This window comes from Asterias rubens, chromosome 11 (genome assembly GCF_902459465.1).
Source record: "Asterias rubens chromosome 11, eAstRub1.3, whole genome shotgun sequence".
NCBI classification, from domain to species: domain Eukaryota; kingdom Metazoa; phylum Echinodermata; class Asteroidea; order Forcipulatida; family Asteriidae; genus Asterias; species Asterias rubens.
In genome coordinates, this window is record NC_047072.1 from 14535954 (window position 1) to 14553387 (window position 17434).

A 17434-nucleotide genomic window follows, 5' to 3' on the forward strand; every position below is an offset into this window, starting at 1 on the left:
AACCATGTTTTCTTTTACCTCATTGGTACATGAGCTAGTTAAACAAGTGAGTAAACACAGCATAACTCCATGTCCACAAAATGGCTCTGAGTCTTACAAGCTCATACAAGCTTCCAGAGACTGGACTAAAAGGAAGAGGTCAAGATTTGAATTCAAGGGCAGGGGTCATGATAAATTGACCTTCTGGCCAAGAAGCTGCGTCAGCACATTCCCCGATGCTACTTATGTGAAGCTTGTGCCTGTATAATCAATCAACAGTCAGCTCAGTGCACAACATGTACATATCCTGTGATATGAATAACTGAAGTCTGTGGGACTCCACTAAGAAATATCTTTCAAAATGGCTGCTAGCCAAGATTCCCAAATACCACATGCATACTCTACATGCAATCAATGAGCCAGGAATCTTTCTGTCATGGATGCTACAACTGCTCAGTGCTGCCGGCTTATTAATTTAAATCAGACCGATCAGACCGACTCACAATTAGTTCCATCTGTTTGGGAGAGAACTGTGTAATAAATGATGGATTATACAAACGAATACCACTGAGAATGGGAATTCTTTAAAAACACACGGTAAAGTTTCTGTAACCAGTGTAAGTTCTGGCATAAGTCAATCCTTTAAGAGAAAATCAGCTCTTTTGCCCTTGAAATAAAAGTAGTAATGTACTGTAAAACATATTAAAGGAAACTTTCAGCCTTGATGTAAAAAAAAAAACTATTTAGTTTGATTCTTTTGAAGGTTTTCTCCCATTGAATTACATAACTAAACAGCAAGAATGGGTACCTCTTCCATCTTTTTAGGTACGTTGTACTTGTACCACTAACTTCAGTACTTGTTTTATTTAAGCAAAGTTGTATTCCATTGATTGCCCACGCAAATGAGATGATAATTTCCCGAGACTTCTATCTTTTTTAGCATGATTAAAAATTAAGCTCTGAAAAGAGCTATTCATAAATACTTCATTCCTGCTCTCTAAAAATCAATGGAGCAGAACATTGACCACAATGAATATAAATCTCTATAAATTATCAGCAACGATTGCATTCATGAAGTACAAACCATAACTCTAAAGGAAATTCTTGTACAGGCTCTTGGCCATCCATGACATTTTTGTTTTTCAGATGGACATATTTTTTATTAAGAGAAAGTATTTGACTATTTAAAATAAAGCACTTCAAATAATGTATTACCGTGTGGAGTGTACAATGCATAGGGCCTACTGAACATACTGAAAAACAGCACAAATATTTCAGCAAGTTTATGTTGTACCATGTTGTACACAGGTATACACTGTATATACAGTGTATATTATGGGTAAAAAAACTTGTTTGTAAAAAAACAGTCAGCCATTCCTAATTTCACCAAATTCAACTTCAAGTGAAGATACTATCCATACTTAAATACGACAATTTTTATTATAAGTTAATTGTCACTGACAATATAAGGCACAATTTTTTTCAAATTGATCCTTTTTCTTCACCGGTTATGTTTGCATCCGTTTGTCATTCTAATCATGTTCTATCCATAAAATGATTGGAAACGCTGCAGTAGACATTGCTTACTATCTCCAGTGTATCTTCAATCCAGTTCTTGACTTCAAATCCCCAGAGTTGTGTATGCTTTCAGGCTTCCACTTCAACACAATTAAAAAACAAAATTTTTCCCAAATTGCAACATTATTGTTAGGAACTGTCCCTTTGAATTTGTACTGAACGACTCTGAATTTGGAAAATATGAAAGGCCAGTCAATTCTTAAATTATAGAGGGGTTTGTTTTCAAAGGCAAATGTGACAACTAGTGCAGAATGAGGACAAAACATTATCCACCTTTTTTACCAAAAGGCACTTGAAGTTGAAGGATTTTTTTTTTGTACAATTTATTTAATGCATTGTGTAATCTATTCAAGGGTTTTTGTATTGTTATTTTCTTTACTGTTAATGTGAAAACTTAGAACTTGAGAGTCGTCAAATTAAATTTGTTTTGAATTTGAAAGCAGTAGTCTACCACGCAATCAATTCTATATAACCCATAAAGTGACTCAAGCAGACATTTTTCTTTAAGTTTAATAGTACTATCTGAACAAGTCAAAGGTCTTTTATTTAATTAATTAATTAATTAATCAATCAAGCAGACATTTCTCTTTAAGTTTAATAGTACTATCTGAACAAGTCAAGGTCTTTTATTTTATTAATTCATCATTTGAAGTTTCTAACCACCAGCATAATTATATCAACAATCATTTCGAAAACTCATGAACTGTTAATAATTTCAGCAACATTTTGTATGTAAAACAGCCTACTTTACCCAGGTATAGGCTCATATAAGTTTCTTTCATGTTTCAAAGGGATTTTTTCTGATCATCTTTCAAGTTTTTTTAATCTGCTTTCAGTGGAATTACCCACGCTCAGGAGGTCCTGCAAGGTTTCTATACATGTAATCCTAACTTGGGAATATAAAGTGCAGCCATATGCAGCCCAATTATAATGTTTCAGAGTGGCATACATTTAGAAGTACTGCCCATAGTAAACAGGATGCAACAAATAACAGGAGGAAGATTACAAGTTACAAGTAATCAGGAAATCACAGCTAAACAAGGTGTTGAAGAACCTGTACTGAATATTTAAATCTGATGAGAAAAAAAATGCATAACCACCAAGTAATTGTAATGTACCAAACCAGACCAGGAAAAATGAAGTTTCAATCCTATTGTTTTCAAAACAGTCACAGATTATTGTTGTCATGTAAACTTCTGTGAAAGCAAGGCACATTGTGCACAACAGTTTTCGTTCAAAGAAAACAACTTAATATCAGGTAGTGATTTTTTTGAAGATGATCATCTTGGCAATTGTACACAAATTTACCTGTAGTAAGCATGCTATTTAGATAATTTACTTATCAATAATGATGTAACAAAAGAATGTACAACCCCTCTGAACAAAATACACTTACTATGATTATGATCCTGCCTTATCACATTTCTGATATTTGGGGAAATAACAATCTCTCTAAAAAATAAGGCTTTGGTAGTATTTATACAAAATTAGTTACGACTCTAAAATTGTGTAAATATGCACGCCAGGACTTCGTTGTTGTAGTATACAAATAATATGCAATCTTTTTTTTCACATTTGACATAACTTATTATATTAACAATAACTTTCTGACTTTCTGACTTGTTTTGTGTTGGACTTTCTTGTATTTTTTCACATTAGAAGGCGGACGACCATTTCAGATATATAATAATAGTCAATAACATGATGGAGATTATAGTTTCCCCAATTACCAACACCTTGGTCATGTTGGTTTACAAAAAATTCATTACTTAACAAGCCAGTGGCATTTGTCAATACTGTGTCCCAGCTAACCAATTTGGGGTCCAACCTATTCTAGAGCAGATTCACTGACCGTGCAAAACTGTGATTCACAGACATCCTATTCCTAGCAAACTTCCTGCCCACACACATTCTTTCACACACAGCTCCATTTTCACCTTGTGTGTGAAAGGCCTACATAAAGTAGCCATAAAGCAAAGTACAGTGTGTGTACATGTATGTGTGTGCGGTCAAAGGACACACACAGCCGGCCCATCACAAACAAGACGACTGGTTCGGTCCAACTCCAAACATCTACATCATAAAACTCACAAAACACACTTTCTGGAACGCATGTCAAAACCAATTATGAACGAGTGGGACCATACATAACATCAATCGAACACAACCGCTCATAGGATAAGTAAAAAACACACACATTTCCAAATACACCACGTTCAAAAATACAAACTTTAAATTCCAGCAGTGCACGAACTCCAAGTAAAACACAAGAGATGGCGTTCAATGATAAAAACTTTCTTTAAAACATTTAAGCCTTGCACTATGTTTGAATTCAGTAACTTACCTTCGTCAATTATTCTCTCTACGTGCATGAACATGTTCGGTACTAAAACCAGTGACTTCTTGTCGTTGATCAGTTGCGCTAAATAATCTGAATTGTTGGTTGTCGGTGGGTGCTGTTTTTCTGTTGAAGGGTCCGCCATAATCTTGGATATGTTGGACGAGTGTGTTACGGGAAGTTGCATTGGTGGGCTCACCACTTGCGGTGCCTGGTGGAGAAAAACGCCCGGCAACCCCGCAGCACTGATTGGAATCGAGTTAGACATAGAGTGTGGTGACTGTACGGGTACTGGCAATGGCACACTGTTCGTTCCTGGTGGAATAACTGAACTACACGAATCATTCGGCATAAGAACGGACATTTTTATGCAGCGAGCTACGTTTAAAATACAACTTCGGTGCTGCTGACTTGTTCACAAGATATCGACTTATTGCTGCACGCAATACACAGTATACACGCTATAACACACACCGTACCACGCCGCACGTATTTCGTCGACCAAACAACATTCAGTCTTTCCCAAGCTGAAGAAAATACGCCCAAAGATAGCCCAACAGTTTCGTTGCGAACAATGGCATACCAAGTGAGATGTGGCCCAATTAGGCTACTAAAGTCTGCAATACTGCTACTAAACCATTACATAAATAGGGGGTAATGCTTTATAATAAAATTTGCCAACTAATTCCGGATGTTATATAATCTACAGTGAAGCCCTTTTCTTAACATTTCTTATTTATTTTAATCGTTCAACATATTATATATAATAAATATATATTTATTTGAACAAAAATTATGTTGTATTACATTACGTACTAAAACTTTTCCAATCAGATTTTCCTTCTTACCTCCCCAAAAGTTGACAAATGGAACAATCCACGTCGACCACGTTGCGCATGCCGCATGAGTTACAAATTTAATGTAAAACTTTTTGGTATTTAAGTAACCATTGTTTTTAAAAGCACATACAAGTAAAACTTATTAATCGTTTGTAGCTTTTTGTAATAAAAAAGTCTTTTTCAACAAAACCCGAGTAAGATATATTTAATTAACAATTATGAGGAAAAAACACATTGGAAAATGGCTAAATTGCCGAATTATTGTATTTATTTTTCTGAGTATGTTCAAAAGTGTTCAGAAGTTTTGTCATCCAAACTTCGAGAAAAAAATCAATTATTTGTTTATTAGTCGATATACATGTTAAACTACCATCCATCCATGATCCAACCATGATCCAACTACCCAGCTCTATAATCCATCAGAAGCTTCATTGGCAGAAGTTGACAAGTCGGGTTTGGAAATCTTCCACTCTTTAGATAACAAAGCCGCATTGTATTTTTAGTAACGGCTGATGCTGCCAAACACCCCAGGGGTCGTGGGTGGGTGAAGGGAATAATACGAGGGGGTTTGGTTTCTAAGAGACACCCTGGCCAACTTGTTCATCCTGAAGATTGATTCCAAGACGCCTGTGTAACAAGTAAATAATAACCATGGAGGAAGAAAACAATCTTTGGGATGCAAAACAAACAATAGTCCATGATGAGGTTTCTGTCCGAAGGGTGTGTCACACAAACCAATTCTCTGGGGCTATTAAACCACGAAAGAAACGACGGTGTTTGGAGACATGCCCCATTCGAACGTGAAATGTTTGTTCAAAACCTTCTGAAACCTTAGCAGTGGCTCCCATCCTAAAAAAAGGCGTACAGACACTCAGGTTATTGATTCTACGTTTTCTAAGTTATAGTTGCTGGTAAAGTTGATCGATCGATTTAATGTCAAATACTAGCCACCACCATCCGGTTTTTTTTTATGAAGTAACTGCAAAGTAAACGTATACTTTGACATTACAAAATCGTTTCCGAATTGTGCAATACTTTATTTCATTTTAGGTTGAATAAATTACTAGCTGATCAATGGGTGGTGGTTATGATAAAATTGACCTTATTTGGGACAGAACTAAAAGAGATATGTAAATTGAAAATTCACCCTTTTAATGCAGACAGTAGTGCAGAAAAGCAAACATAGTACAAGATCAAAACAGCAATAAACTAACTTCAACAATGTCGACCGTACACTGATTTTTGTAATGCGTAGTTCAGAGTGAATCAAATGCACACAAAACGTTTTTCCAAAACGATTTTTAATCACGAGAGGGGGCTATTTAAATTTTGAGGACAAACGAATCAAAGACCAAAGGCAAATAATAAATAAAGTTTTACATTTTGTCACAAGAGGGGGCTGTTTAAGTTATTAACGGACGTCTTTTCCACCACGCGTCACCGCCGGTGTCGCATGCAATTATGTCCTCTATGCAATACTATCCGGAGGAATGTCCGCATTGCATATGCAATAATGTCAGCAGGACGGTTTTGCATATGCAATCGTGTCTGCTAGGACACTGCTGCATAATGCAGTTGTGTCCGCCCGGACACATTTGCATATGCAGTTGTGTCCGCCCCGTGCAAAACCGTCCTTGCAGTAAATTAATACGCCCTTGGTCGACGGAACACATTTGCCTTTTTTTTTACAAGCTAACTTCTACCTCCATGCTAATTAAGTGCATGTCATGAATGACATGGGAAATGTTCGGCCGTTGGGTATTCGCTGTAATCATAAAATACGTGAATATTCATATGCTGCATGCATTATGTAGGTTCAGTGCATGCACGCTCGCATACGCGCGCACATACATGTACAGTCATGTACATGTCCACTGGACGGTTTTTGTATAGCCCCGTAAATGATTGCATATGCAAAAGTGCCCAGAGCGTACAGTATTGCATGGCGGACACAATTGCATCTGACACCGGCCGCGGGGTGCACCAAAATAATCACCCAATGCTAATGATAAACATTCAAAAGTACTTTAAAAAAATTATTGAAAGTCTCTCATCTTCTTACAAAGCAATCCAATATATTTCCAGAGTTTTCTTTTCAATTTTTGGTAGGTCAGTTGCTTGGAATTGTTGCTGATCACCTCAGAAAAAACCCACATATTGTGCTTTTCCCTAAACGGACTTGCAGCCAGCTTCAAGTGGCACTCCTTCAATTCTCAAGCAAAAATATATGACAAACATTAAGCCTAAATGTATCAGATCACTTCAAAATTTTAGTAACAGAGCCCTAGGTGTGTTAAATTGCCATAATATCACAATCTATTGGTTGCATGTCCCTAAAACAGTAAAAAGATGTTTGGGCCTACAACTTATGATTATAAGTTTCACTGGAGGAGTGATTCATTTCCCAACAATCTAGTTTCTTGAGTGCATTAAATCAAACATTAATTTGTTCTTGATCACCAATCTTATTTATGGTTAACTTAAACATACTTGCGCAAGTAAAATCACTAGCACTGCTGCTTCACTTTTTTATTAGCAACTTTGCCATTAACTTTTCAAAGGTGTGACAAACTTTTTCAAAGATAAAAAAAATGTACTTTTCCTCTAAAAATAAAAAAAATTAAAACATTTTCTTAATAAGCAAAACAAGTTTGTTACACTACAATGTCTTCTTTTAATAACTGTTAGACAATTACAGCTTGCATTTTTATTTGCATATCATTTTTAAATCAATCTTTCTGACCATCTCATAGGCCTATTTCTGAAACAAAGGAGTGATAAATTCCTTACAAATTGCAAGAAAATGAGAACAGTTCCTGCCTCAAGTAAAAATAGTCACATATAAGGCACAGCAACAAATCAAGAATCAATACAGGATGTAGACCGACTTATGTTTTGATGTATTTTCTTTGGTAATGAAATAGAATGTACCTTCATTCAACACTATGCCTGAATAAAAAACAAGTTGGAGTTATAAAAAAAGCGGGTACCAGGGTTTTCTGAAATATTGATAACTTACTTTGATTTTGAGTGCAGTACCAGACATTACAGTGGCTATCATTACATTGAACATTAGTAGTAGAAATCTTGTTTTCTGATACCAGTGGGCAATGTAACACAAGTGCCTGTAACATTGCCTCGATGCTGATTGAATATTAATACACTATACCATAAGTGTATACCTGTACTGGGATATTTGAATATCTTAAAACATTTTTAAAAAGCTACATGAACATCTACTAAGATTTGAAAATTAACAATACACTGATGTTCCGGTATGAGCTACGTGACCTTTTTCATGATTGTGATGCATTCACTAATAAATTAAAGTAGACAATAACTTTAAGGATGACAACTGGCCAATCACAGCATGATGACATCACAAAAGTTCATTAAGCAGCCAATCAAATTATGCCTCTGAGTCACCGCTCTTTCCGTTTAATGATTCACTCGCTGCTTTGTGCCAACTCTCCTTCTCCTCCTCTGTGAGTTCTTCAGGCCCAGTGGCTGTATGTAACGCTGGCCGCTCTTCACTTTCTGAGTTCATACCTGGTTCATCTTTGAACAGATTATAGCGACTGTTACTTGCAGCTTCTCGCGTTGGTAGAAGACTATAGACTACAATTCCAACTAGTATCACAGAAAATGATGCCAGGTAGAGTGCATTGAACTGTTGAAATAGAATACATTTAAGATATTAGCAGGGAATTGAGAAGGCCTTTTCTAATTTTGTATGAAGCCATCGGAGAAAATAATTTGAATGTACAAAAATGTAGGTGTATTATTCAATCTCCACCTGGGTCACAACAACTACCGGTACATCATCAATCCAAGTTTACATATAATGGAACGGTCAAGAATTGAAGTTTGGAAAGAGCGAGTCTGATTTTCTGTCATAAAACACGTTGAGGTCAGTAATCAATCTATTATGGTAGGTGATAAAACATGTGTTAAGCCAAAATGCCTCTGTGTTTGTCTGACAAATATGGTGCAACAAATTGTTCCATTTGGCTCCTGGTAGAACTGCAACATCAACAATGAACTCTACTTTCCCCTTATTTTGAGCATGTACAGAAAAATGAGGTTACACCTATTAGTTCTTTGACACAATAGTAATCACTTGGTCATTTCATTGTAATGAGACCAGGTGTGGCTAGAGTAAAGTTTTGGTTGGAATTGATAGTATAAACATTGTGAGAAACAGCTCCCTGAAAGCACACAAAGTTGTGCAACAAGGGTGTTTTTTCTTTGATTAGTCTCTTGCAACTTTGATGGCCAATTGAGCCCAAATTTTTATAGGTTTGTTATTTCATGCATATGTTGCGATACACCAAGTGAGAATACTGGTCTTTGACAATTACCAAGGGTGTCCAGTGCCTTTAAAGCAATCCCTTCAAAGTTACGAAGTTGAACTAACTATAGAAGATTCAAACTTCAGAACTACTCACTGTGTACTTGAATACGAAGATGCTGATGATGAGTGAATAGACGTCTGCTGTGAGGATGGAGAGGTTGACTGTGAGGGCACTACTCCACTTAATGACGAGTGGGAAGAGAGAGTAGAGACAGAAGAGGCAGATTGCAAAGGCCAGGAAGAGTAGGACGACTTCATATCTCCAGACTAGGGCTGTCAGCTCACCCCTCTCCAAAATAATCCTTGATAAGTAAAAAATATATAATCAGTTGTTGAACCCGACAGAATAGGCAGTTGTATGTTAGTGTGTAGCATATCCTCCAATATTCATCTCCTATGTCATTCTACACCAAATTGTTTGACCTTGGATGCCTGACCCCGTGACAAGTAATAGCTCTTTAGGCCTCCTTGCCACAGTCCTTCTTAATCCTTTAATTTGGCAATGTGATATAGAGGGATTATAGAAGGATTTGGGACTGTAAGTTATTATGCAAACATTTTGAAGACCACGTTTTGTAAAGCTCTGTTCTTAAATGTGAGACTGATTCATGTAGCACCTTCCAAACCAAACAGGAAAATAAAGGTTTTCTGATAAAGGTGTGGATAACAAACTTCATCCATAACATGTGTGACTGGGTAACCTTTAACTTGTTTTGGTCACCTGTTACAATCTTACTAACTTTGTCAATTTTTGGTTCATGCTTTTCACTAGTTTACACATTCATTATGTAGAAACTGGGAGCGGAAATCCTTAACAAATGGCGTCACTACTATACTAACCTACAAAGGCACTTATAAAGCGCTCTTACAAAAAATGTACCACAGTGCTTTACACAAAAAGAAAAGTAGCAAAAACAAGATAAACATACAACCAGGTTAAGAGTAATATAAATAGGTTATGAGAGCTTTTCTGAAGGCTGATCATGAAGATCAAATTTCAAACTTCAAAAGAAGATTGGGGTTCACATATTATTTTCCTTAAGAACTCACAGCTGAATTCCACTGATGAAAGTTCCAAACAGTCCAAGCATTCCAAGGAATTCCACCCTGGAGAAATGTCTCACAGCATACTCTTCAGCTACATTGGAGAATCCATAAAGAGATGCTCCTGCAAGACATAGTGCATCACCTAGAGCCTTCTGTGGTTTATCTAAACAAAACAACATGTTCAAGTTCAATAAAAACATTGTACCTTTTACTTTTATGCAAGGTTTAACCCTTCTTGCAAAAGATTCAGTACAGTATGGGCTATATTTTGCTTTTGAACGCCTATAAAGGTGCAGTAACAGTAATGCTATAATTCTTATGTTTTTTATATTTTGAACTAGGTATGAACCAAAAGTTTATCTTCCCTAAATCTTCACCAAAGAGTCAGACAAACTACTTGCCGTGCAACACTGTGACCACCAATACACCTTTCTTAATATTTATGTACAATGCTCATCCAAAAAGAGGCGATGGGCGCAGCCACTGCAAGTGGCAGGGACGTGCGCCCATAGCCTCATTTTGGGCAAGAATTATGATGTCATGCATAAATATTAAGAGAAGCATATAGCAACACTGAGCATTTGAGTGGCTTTATATACATGTGTAAACAAACCTTCCTCTGGTGTGTCTTTCATGCTGTCAGCCCATACCATAAGAGGGACTCCAATAACACAGATGACAACTCCAAGGATGTGGTTTTTACCAAAACGTACTCTCAGTACCAAGAAAGACAGAATCAACACAACTGGGATTGTGATGCAATCAAGCAACTGTGAGAGAAAGAGAGGAAAGAAATATATAAAAATAAAGTGGAATTCCATTTGTTAGTGTTCAATAGTGTTGGAGCCACAGCAGGCAATGCTGGGCGTCCTGCAAAGCAAAAACTAACAAATTTCGCCCATCATTGGGCAAAATACACTGTGCTACCAAGCACAGATTTACCCCAGATTGCACTTCAGCAAAGATGGCCCAAAATTTAAACATGAATGATTTTGTTGATCTGCTCACCCTTGGTGGTTAAGAGCCACCACTAAAACTAGTTTAGCTACAACACTGGTGTTCACTATTAAGATTACAGTTTTTATAATGCTTCTAAACTTTCATTTGTTACAGGGATGAAGGCAATTTCAGGGGCTGCTTAAATGATCTTAAAGTTGATTGCATGTTGTAGTCATTTCACATTTTTAAAGCAACTTTGGCAACTCTAGTCCATGATGACTGGGTCTGAAGTGCACGATGTAGTTATTGCCTGGATTGATAACCGGAACCAATGATTTAATTTTTGACCCCTACGGATGTGTACTAACTCAAATGTATTGAGTCTTTCCCTGGGGGAATTTGACTTACTTCAGTACAAATCAGTAGCCTAAGTAGTAATCAATTGGAAAACAAACAACACTATCCATGAGAATTATCCATACCTGGATACTAGTCAGCGTAGTGAAGTGATAGGCCTTGACTATAAGATAATTAGCCTCCACATCCACAAAAGCAACTATGATGTACTTCCACCATCGAGCTTTGAAGACTTCAAAGAGGTTGTCCTGGGGGTTTCTCCTGCAGGCCAATATGACGCAGTATACAACAGCCAGGAGGAGGTAGTTCAGGAAGGATTGTGCAGTAGGAGCACTGACTTGGTATTTATCAAAGAGAAGCTGACTAGTGATGGCTGTTCCACAAATGAGAAGAGACAACAGTTGTCCACCGATGAGTATCTTAAGGAAGTTTCTGTTGAGAGAAAATCAGAGAGGTAAAGATGCAAAGAACCAAACACACAAGAGACAGAATAAAACCTTCCAAAATGATAACATAACAACCCCATACACATTTGTCAGGCAAACTTTGTATACAGCTGAAAAGCCGAGTCGAATACTTTGGAATTGAAAACCATGAAAAAATCATACAAAATGTAACTTGATTGTATAATATAGTACACCTGTAGATTAGAGTTGTCAACTTTCATGCATAAAAACATGAACCATATTCATTATCAGTGACCAGCATTAAAACCAGAACTTTCAAGCATTATTATAAATACATTCCTTGTTTTGTATGATTAGCCTTCAACTGTGCATAACTTTGTGTAGTTGCGATAATTGTAACCTGACGATCAATATTTATAAACATCAAAATTCCCGATAAACCATCCGGAGGGTGGAGGGTTACGATTATCGCAACTTAAACTAAAGGAACAGTACAGAATTGGTTTTTGCTAGCAAAACAGTTGCTGGGAGTGTCGTCTGCACTTTATGTAAACCACCTATACATTAGCTCACAAACCTGTAGAAGTTTGAGATCGATCGGCCATCTGGGTCACGAGAGAACAGTGAAAAACCGATTACAAATTTTGCATTTGATCAATGCCAAAATAAAAATGAATAAAACGCCCACTGAGCGATAAACTCCAAACGCGAAATTAGATTATACATTTTCTCATCAAATATGACATTTCAGACAGAAATATTTCAAGGGATATTTTTTACTATCATCATCATTAGACTGTGTAAGATTTATGTATCTGTGATCTTCATGATTTTTGTTTTCTTACCAATTCTGTAACGTTCCTTTAATTCTGTGTCAACGAAAACGATACCACAGAACTTAGACTAAATTCTGTGTTAGTTCATCTCTTTTTAATTCTTGTTCTCAGCTTTGTTTCTTGATTTAATGCTACAACTGGTGGCGAGGTGGGGAAATTATCCATAAACTCAACTGTAATCTTCTTAATCTTAGTTATGAAATAAACAATTTCACTTGACACTGAACAGACTATAATAATTGACATCCGACCTTGGCAACTTGCTAATTAAACTTTTTGAAGTCAATTTCTTCAAATGCACCCATCCATGAGGATCATGCAGATCATGCAGCTTACCACAAAAAAGGACGTTTTAAATTTACGTTTCCAGACACTTCTAAAATACATTTTAAAAAAATGTAATGAATGCAAACGACTTAACTTACGTAGTAAAAAGACGGCCAATTAAAATGCCTAAATGAGAAAGAAAACGGGAACAAATGCCCTGAGACGACGTCCCACGTGCGTTCACTTCGTTTTCCATCTTGAAGATTTACCGTATAATAAAATAATAAAACCATTCCACACACATGTATCAAACGCACACTTCCGTTGATTGGTCTATGCGGCACTATCGTCAACAAATACACCAATCACACTTCATCTTACATAAAAAATAAGAACATGAATATTCATTACAAATTGTAAATAAGGTAGCTGACCTCCGGAAGTAAATTGCGGCCATTTTTAAATCACGGATCATGAGATAGGGTTAAACGCTTGGAAACGGCGTTTCTCGTGTAAATTTTCTTCCAAATTTCGGACAATTATGGTGATTGTGTAATTAATATGTCCACTCCAGCTGAAGAATTAGTTGGCTTGCCGCCTGAAGTTATATGGGAGTACCAGTTTCGTCTGATTCTTGTGGGAGATTCGACAGTAGGAAAGTCTTCATTACTACGCCGATTTTGTGACGGTAAATTTGTTGAGGTGTCTGACCCGACGGTTGGGGTTGATTTCTTCGCCCGGCTTATTGAAGTGGCGCCAGGCAGGAGAGTTAAGCTGCAGCTTTGGGATACAGCCGGCCAAGAACGGTTTAGGTATAATGCTAGATTACACGTAAAATCGTACAAATTATGTTTAAAAAGGAAGAGTGTTTGTTTGTTTAAATTTATATTTGTTTTTTGCTGTTGATGATGCCTGTTTTTGTTTATGTTTTGGGTTGAGTACTATCATTCAAGTATCATCAAATCGTACTAAAGAAGTCTGTATAGTGTACAAGATATGCTAAAAATAGAAGATCAGTGCCAAGATTGAAAGGATTTGAATTTGATTGGAGACTCATTGGAGTACTAAACCTGATGAATCTCAGATAAATGTTAGAATTCACTAATTAATAATAATGATCATGATGCGCACTTACAAAAACAAGTGGGAGGTTGTATGGTGATCGGTGGTCGTAACCCTCGATCCTTAATGTTGAGCAACTATGTACAATGTATGTCCAAGCTTTATATTTACTCCTGTTTATTGATTCTGTTTTGATTCTGTTTTTCAGGTCCATTACAACTTCCTACTATCGAAACTCTGTGGGTGTTCTCTTAGTGTATGACATTTCTAATCGACGAAGCTTTGAAAATCTTCAAGAATGGCTTCTGGAGGCAAAGGAGAATGTCACCAATCCAAAAAGCACAACGTACATGGTGATTGGTCATAAATCAGATCTGGACGATAAGAGGGAAGTTTACAAGGAGGAAGGAGAGAAATTTGCGGCTGCTTATAATATGAAGTTTATTGAGACGTCGGCTAAGGCGTGTATTAATGTAGAGGCTGCATTCTCAGTCATGGCTAAGGAGATTTATGTCAAACTCAAAGAAGGAGATTTGGAAATTCAAGATGGGTGGGATGGAATTAAAGGAGGGTTTTCTGCACCACGGGAGACGCTAAGATTGGAAGAACCAAGACAGGAGAAAAGGCCATGCTGTGCATGATGATGGTGAATAGTAGTATTAAATGTACCCTCACCCAAAGGGATATAACCCAGAGAAGGCTGTGTATTTCATAAACCTAAACCAGTAAACTGCCTAATTGCTTCCAAGTTGAATGTTGATTGAAATCTTACTGTATGCTAAAGATTTGCAATTTACGTAAATTAAAGTAAAAAACAAAACTTGATGCATTGGGTCTCCATTTGTCATCTGTAAAGGTGAAATAAAATATACCAAAATATGTATCAAGAACACAACTATTTGATCCAAAGAATCAGTGTAAGGCCAAGTTTGCATTGCAAATTGGAAACATGGTTACAGTTTGGCATGAGTAGTGACACTGTGCAGACATCGTGTGTGTGCACATTGACTGTGGATGGACAAAGCTTTACTGGGTTGTATTTCTTTTCAATGTACATGTATCAGCAGATAGGTTTTCACTTTCTACATCAGGCCCTGCACGATTGGTGAAATTGAACATAATTAAGAAAGGGGCTTTGTGTGAAAGGGATGGGGATCGTACTCTCTAACTGCTTGATAGTGCTACCTCGACCCTCACTCGAATGTTTTCAAACAAAATACAAATAGATCGCCAAATAATATAAAGTACCAAGTTTTAGAAAATGTTTGACCGTCCAGTTTACTATAAGAAATTATTCTTGACACATGGACAAAACCTGAGACGCAAAATAAGAGCCATATATTGAGGAGGTGGGTGTGGCGTTTACGAAAATGGGGAGACATTATCTGTGGCTGGTACAAATACTAAACAAGTAATGTTTGTGATGCTAGTGAAGTATGCAGTATGTATCTTTAGTAAGTATATTGAATTATGTGGACCCCAAATTATCCAGTATTCGCCATCAATATCAATTGTGTGTAAATATCAAAGTTAGAACAATGTAATTTGCCAACTGGTATGTAATGCAAAGTATTGTATGTAGAAATATCGGAAGCAATGTGTTGCTAGAATAACAAAGATTTAAATCCATTTACATTTTAAAATGTTTTTAAATCTATTTTCATAACCAAAATGCATCAATGATTCGAGCACAGCACATACTTTTTCAATTGAACGATTTTATTAATATTTTATTTGGAGTTATAAAAACTTGTCAATTTTTTCAGTTTACTAGATCACAGTGGCAATGAATTTTGAACGTGTAATTTAATGGATTTGTGTTTGTTTGTTTAGATGATCTTCCTGTCAAGGGAACTCGACAAACTCCCACACAGGAATATAAATACCAAGCTGGCAACAGCCAATCTCTCTGATCTCATACAAACATTGGGTTACCATCTATGATTATAAATTACACAAATCAAGAAATTGTGATTCAATAACTATCGACAATACTTATTCGAGTCATTGTGAAATCAACAGTATGGATTCGAACCCACAACCTTGATAACAAGTCCTAGTTTTTATTTGCACCTGTCAGCCTTTACCATTTTTTTCAAAATACCGCTGCTACATGTAGTTACAGGATTTGAACTTGTGACTCTTCACTGCCAGGCACGCTTGGTGATCTAGTTGCTGAGACATCTGCTCTTTGACAAAGGGTCGAACCTAACCCAAGTAGTCTGTGAATTGTTTCTCAAATGACTAAGACTAGGATAAGCACCAAGTTTGAAGAGTAAAATCAAAATTATACAACTTCTTTTTCTTTTCTTCTTTGCCAAGACTCTGGTCGGCAGCAGCTGACAAAATAAAAATGTAAACTCTTAAAATATTGAAATTTCACTGCGATCAAACAATGCCTGGGGAGCATAATCAGAAATGTGACCGTGGCATAGTCTCTTGATATTTTATGCAAAACTATTTTGACTTTAGGCTTACCCGAAGTTATAAAGCTTTGTGTATGTACCTAGGGCTTTCAATTATCAATGGGGGTGGGTGGGAGTCAGTTTTAGTTAGTTTGCATGTGAACAGTCCATGAAGGAATGAAAGTGTCAACTGCAGTGGAAACTTTCTATAGAAATGATGGGCAAGGCACCATTCTTGTATGAAGGAGGCCACTGTTTGTGCTAGAATGGCTCTTGCAGTAGAGAGCAGTAAGAGCTATGAAGTCGGCATCAGAGCCCAAATTGGGCTTTAAATGGATAGCCAAGGCATCCACATTGCAATTTCTTTTACATTGGTGCTTAAATTTGGAGCTACAGTAGAGTCCCAAAAAGACAATATGGAAACACCCCTTTAATTATATAACACTATGGACACAATGTCACTATGTGTATGGTGTCAAAAAGGACCCCTGGAGAAACCACAGGGCTCAAAATTCCCACTGTCCAAAGTCCAGTTATGTGGGCACTGGGCATAGAGTATTATATAGCTCTATGGCACTGGGCCAGTAATCCAACAACCAAACAAGTCAAGCTGTATTCTAGAATTTTTTTTAAAAACTTATCTTTTGAATTTACTTAAAATTATTCTTAAGCTTTTCAATTCCATACCTCACCTTAAAAGTTCATCAAATACTGAACACATTTACGAGGAGGTAATCATTACTGTAAAAAAACATTTAGGGGTTGATTTCACAAAGAGTTAAGACTAGTCTTATCTCGAGTTAGGACAGTTACCCTTTCTAACTTAGGACTAGCCATACTTTTTCAATATATCCTAGGACCTGTCCAAACCTAACTCTTTGTGAAATCGACCCCTGGTTACCGGTTGGGTAAGGATTTCCTTGAAATTCATGAACGGGACATCAAATAAATACAAACATGTGTGCAAGCAGCTAACCATACCTGAAATCCTTGCAAAACATTTAGTGTGTTTTTGAATAGCTTGCC

At 36.8% G+C, this 17434-nt stretch overlaps 3 protein-coding genes across 7 annotated transcripts in view; 1 reads left to right on the forward strand and 2 right to left on the reverse strand.

The window, feature by feature from the left end:
* The window catches only part of LOC117296790 (protein quaking-like), a 65642-nt gene extending 61259 nt beyond the window's left edge, over positions 1-4383 (reverse strand). For 4 of the 5 annotated variants that reach the window (XM_033779845.1, XM_033779843.1, XM_033779844.1 and 1 more), the window contains exon 1: positions 3902-4383. In XM_033779845.1, the coding sequence (XP_033635736.1) occupies positions 3902-4259 (358 nt within the window). In that variant the 5' untranslated portion in view covers positions 4260-4383. Of the gene's footprint in view, positions 1-3409; positions 3467-3901 lie in introns of those variants that run through there. The other variant, XM_033779846.1, reaches the window with a different exon arrangement.
* A 3020-nt stretch (positions 4384-7403) lies between these two features.
* Positions 7404-13197, reverse strand: LOC117296741 (solute carrier family 35 member F2-like). The gene is made up of 6 exons (XM_033779785.1): positions 13100-13197; positions 11557-11863; positions 10749-10905; positions 10139-10298; positions 9183-9390; positions 7404-8404 (listed from the first exon to the last, which is right to left on the reverse strand). The coding sequence occupies exons 1-6, from the start codon at positions 13195-13197 to the stop codon at positions 8144-8146; spliced, it is 1191 nt and encodes a 396-aa protein (XP_033635676.1). The 3' UTR covers positions 7404-8143.
* A 215-nt stretch (positions 13198-13412) lies between these two features.
* LOC117296429 (ras-related protein Rab-39B-like) lies at positions 13413-16818 on the forward strand. Its single transcript, XM_033779346.1, has 2 exons — positions 13413-13753; positions 14212-16818. The coding sequence occupies exons 1-2, from the start codon at positions 13503-13505 to the stop codon at positions 14642-14644; spliced, it is 684 nt and encodes a 227-aa protein (XP_033635237.1). The 5' UTR covers positions 13413-13502; the 3' UTR covers positions 14645-16818.
* Positions 16819-17434: the final 616 nt, after the last annotated feature.

Bases quoted from the DNA above. Each gene is read 5' to 3' on its own strand.
- LOC117296429 (XM_033779346.1), top strand. From the start codon at position 13,503: ATGTCCACTCCAGCTGAAGAATTAGTTGGCTTGCCGCCTGAAGTTATA. The intron at 13,754-14,211 runs GTATAATGCTAG...TCTGTTTTTCAG, and splicing joins GCCGGCCAAGAACGGTTTAG to GTCCATTACAACTTCCTACT.
- LOC117296741 (XM_033779785.1), bottom strand. From the start codon at position 13,197: ATGGAAAACGAAGTGAACGCACGTGGGACGTCGTCTCAGGGCATTTGT. The intron at 10,906-11,556 runs GTATGGATAATT...TTTCTCTCACAG, and splicing joins CTACGCTGACTAGTATCCAG to TTGCTTGATTGCATCACAAT. The intron at 9,391-10,138 runs GTGAGTTCTTAA...TTACTTATCAAG, and splicing joins TTCATCAGTGGAATTCAGCT to GATTATTTTGGAGAGGGGTG.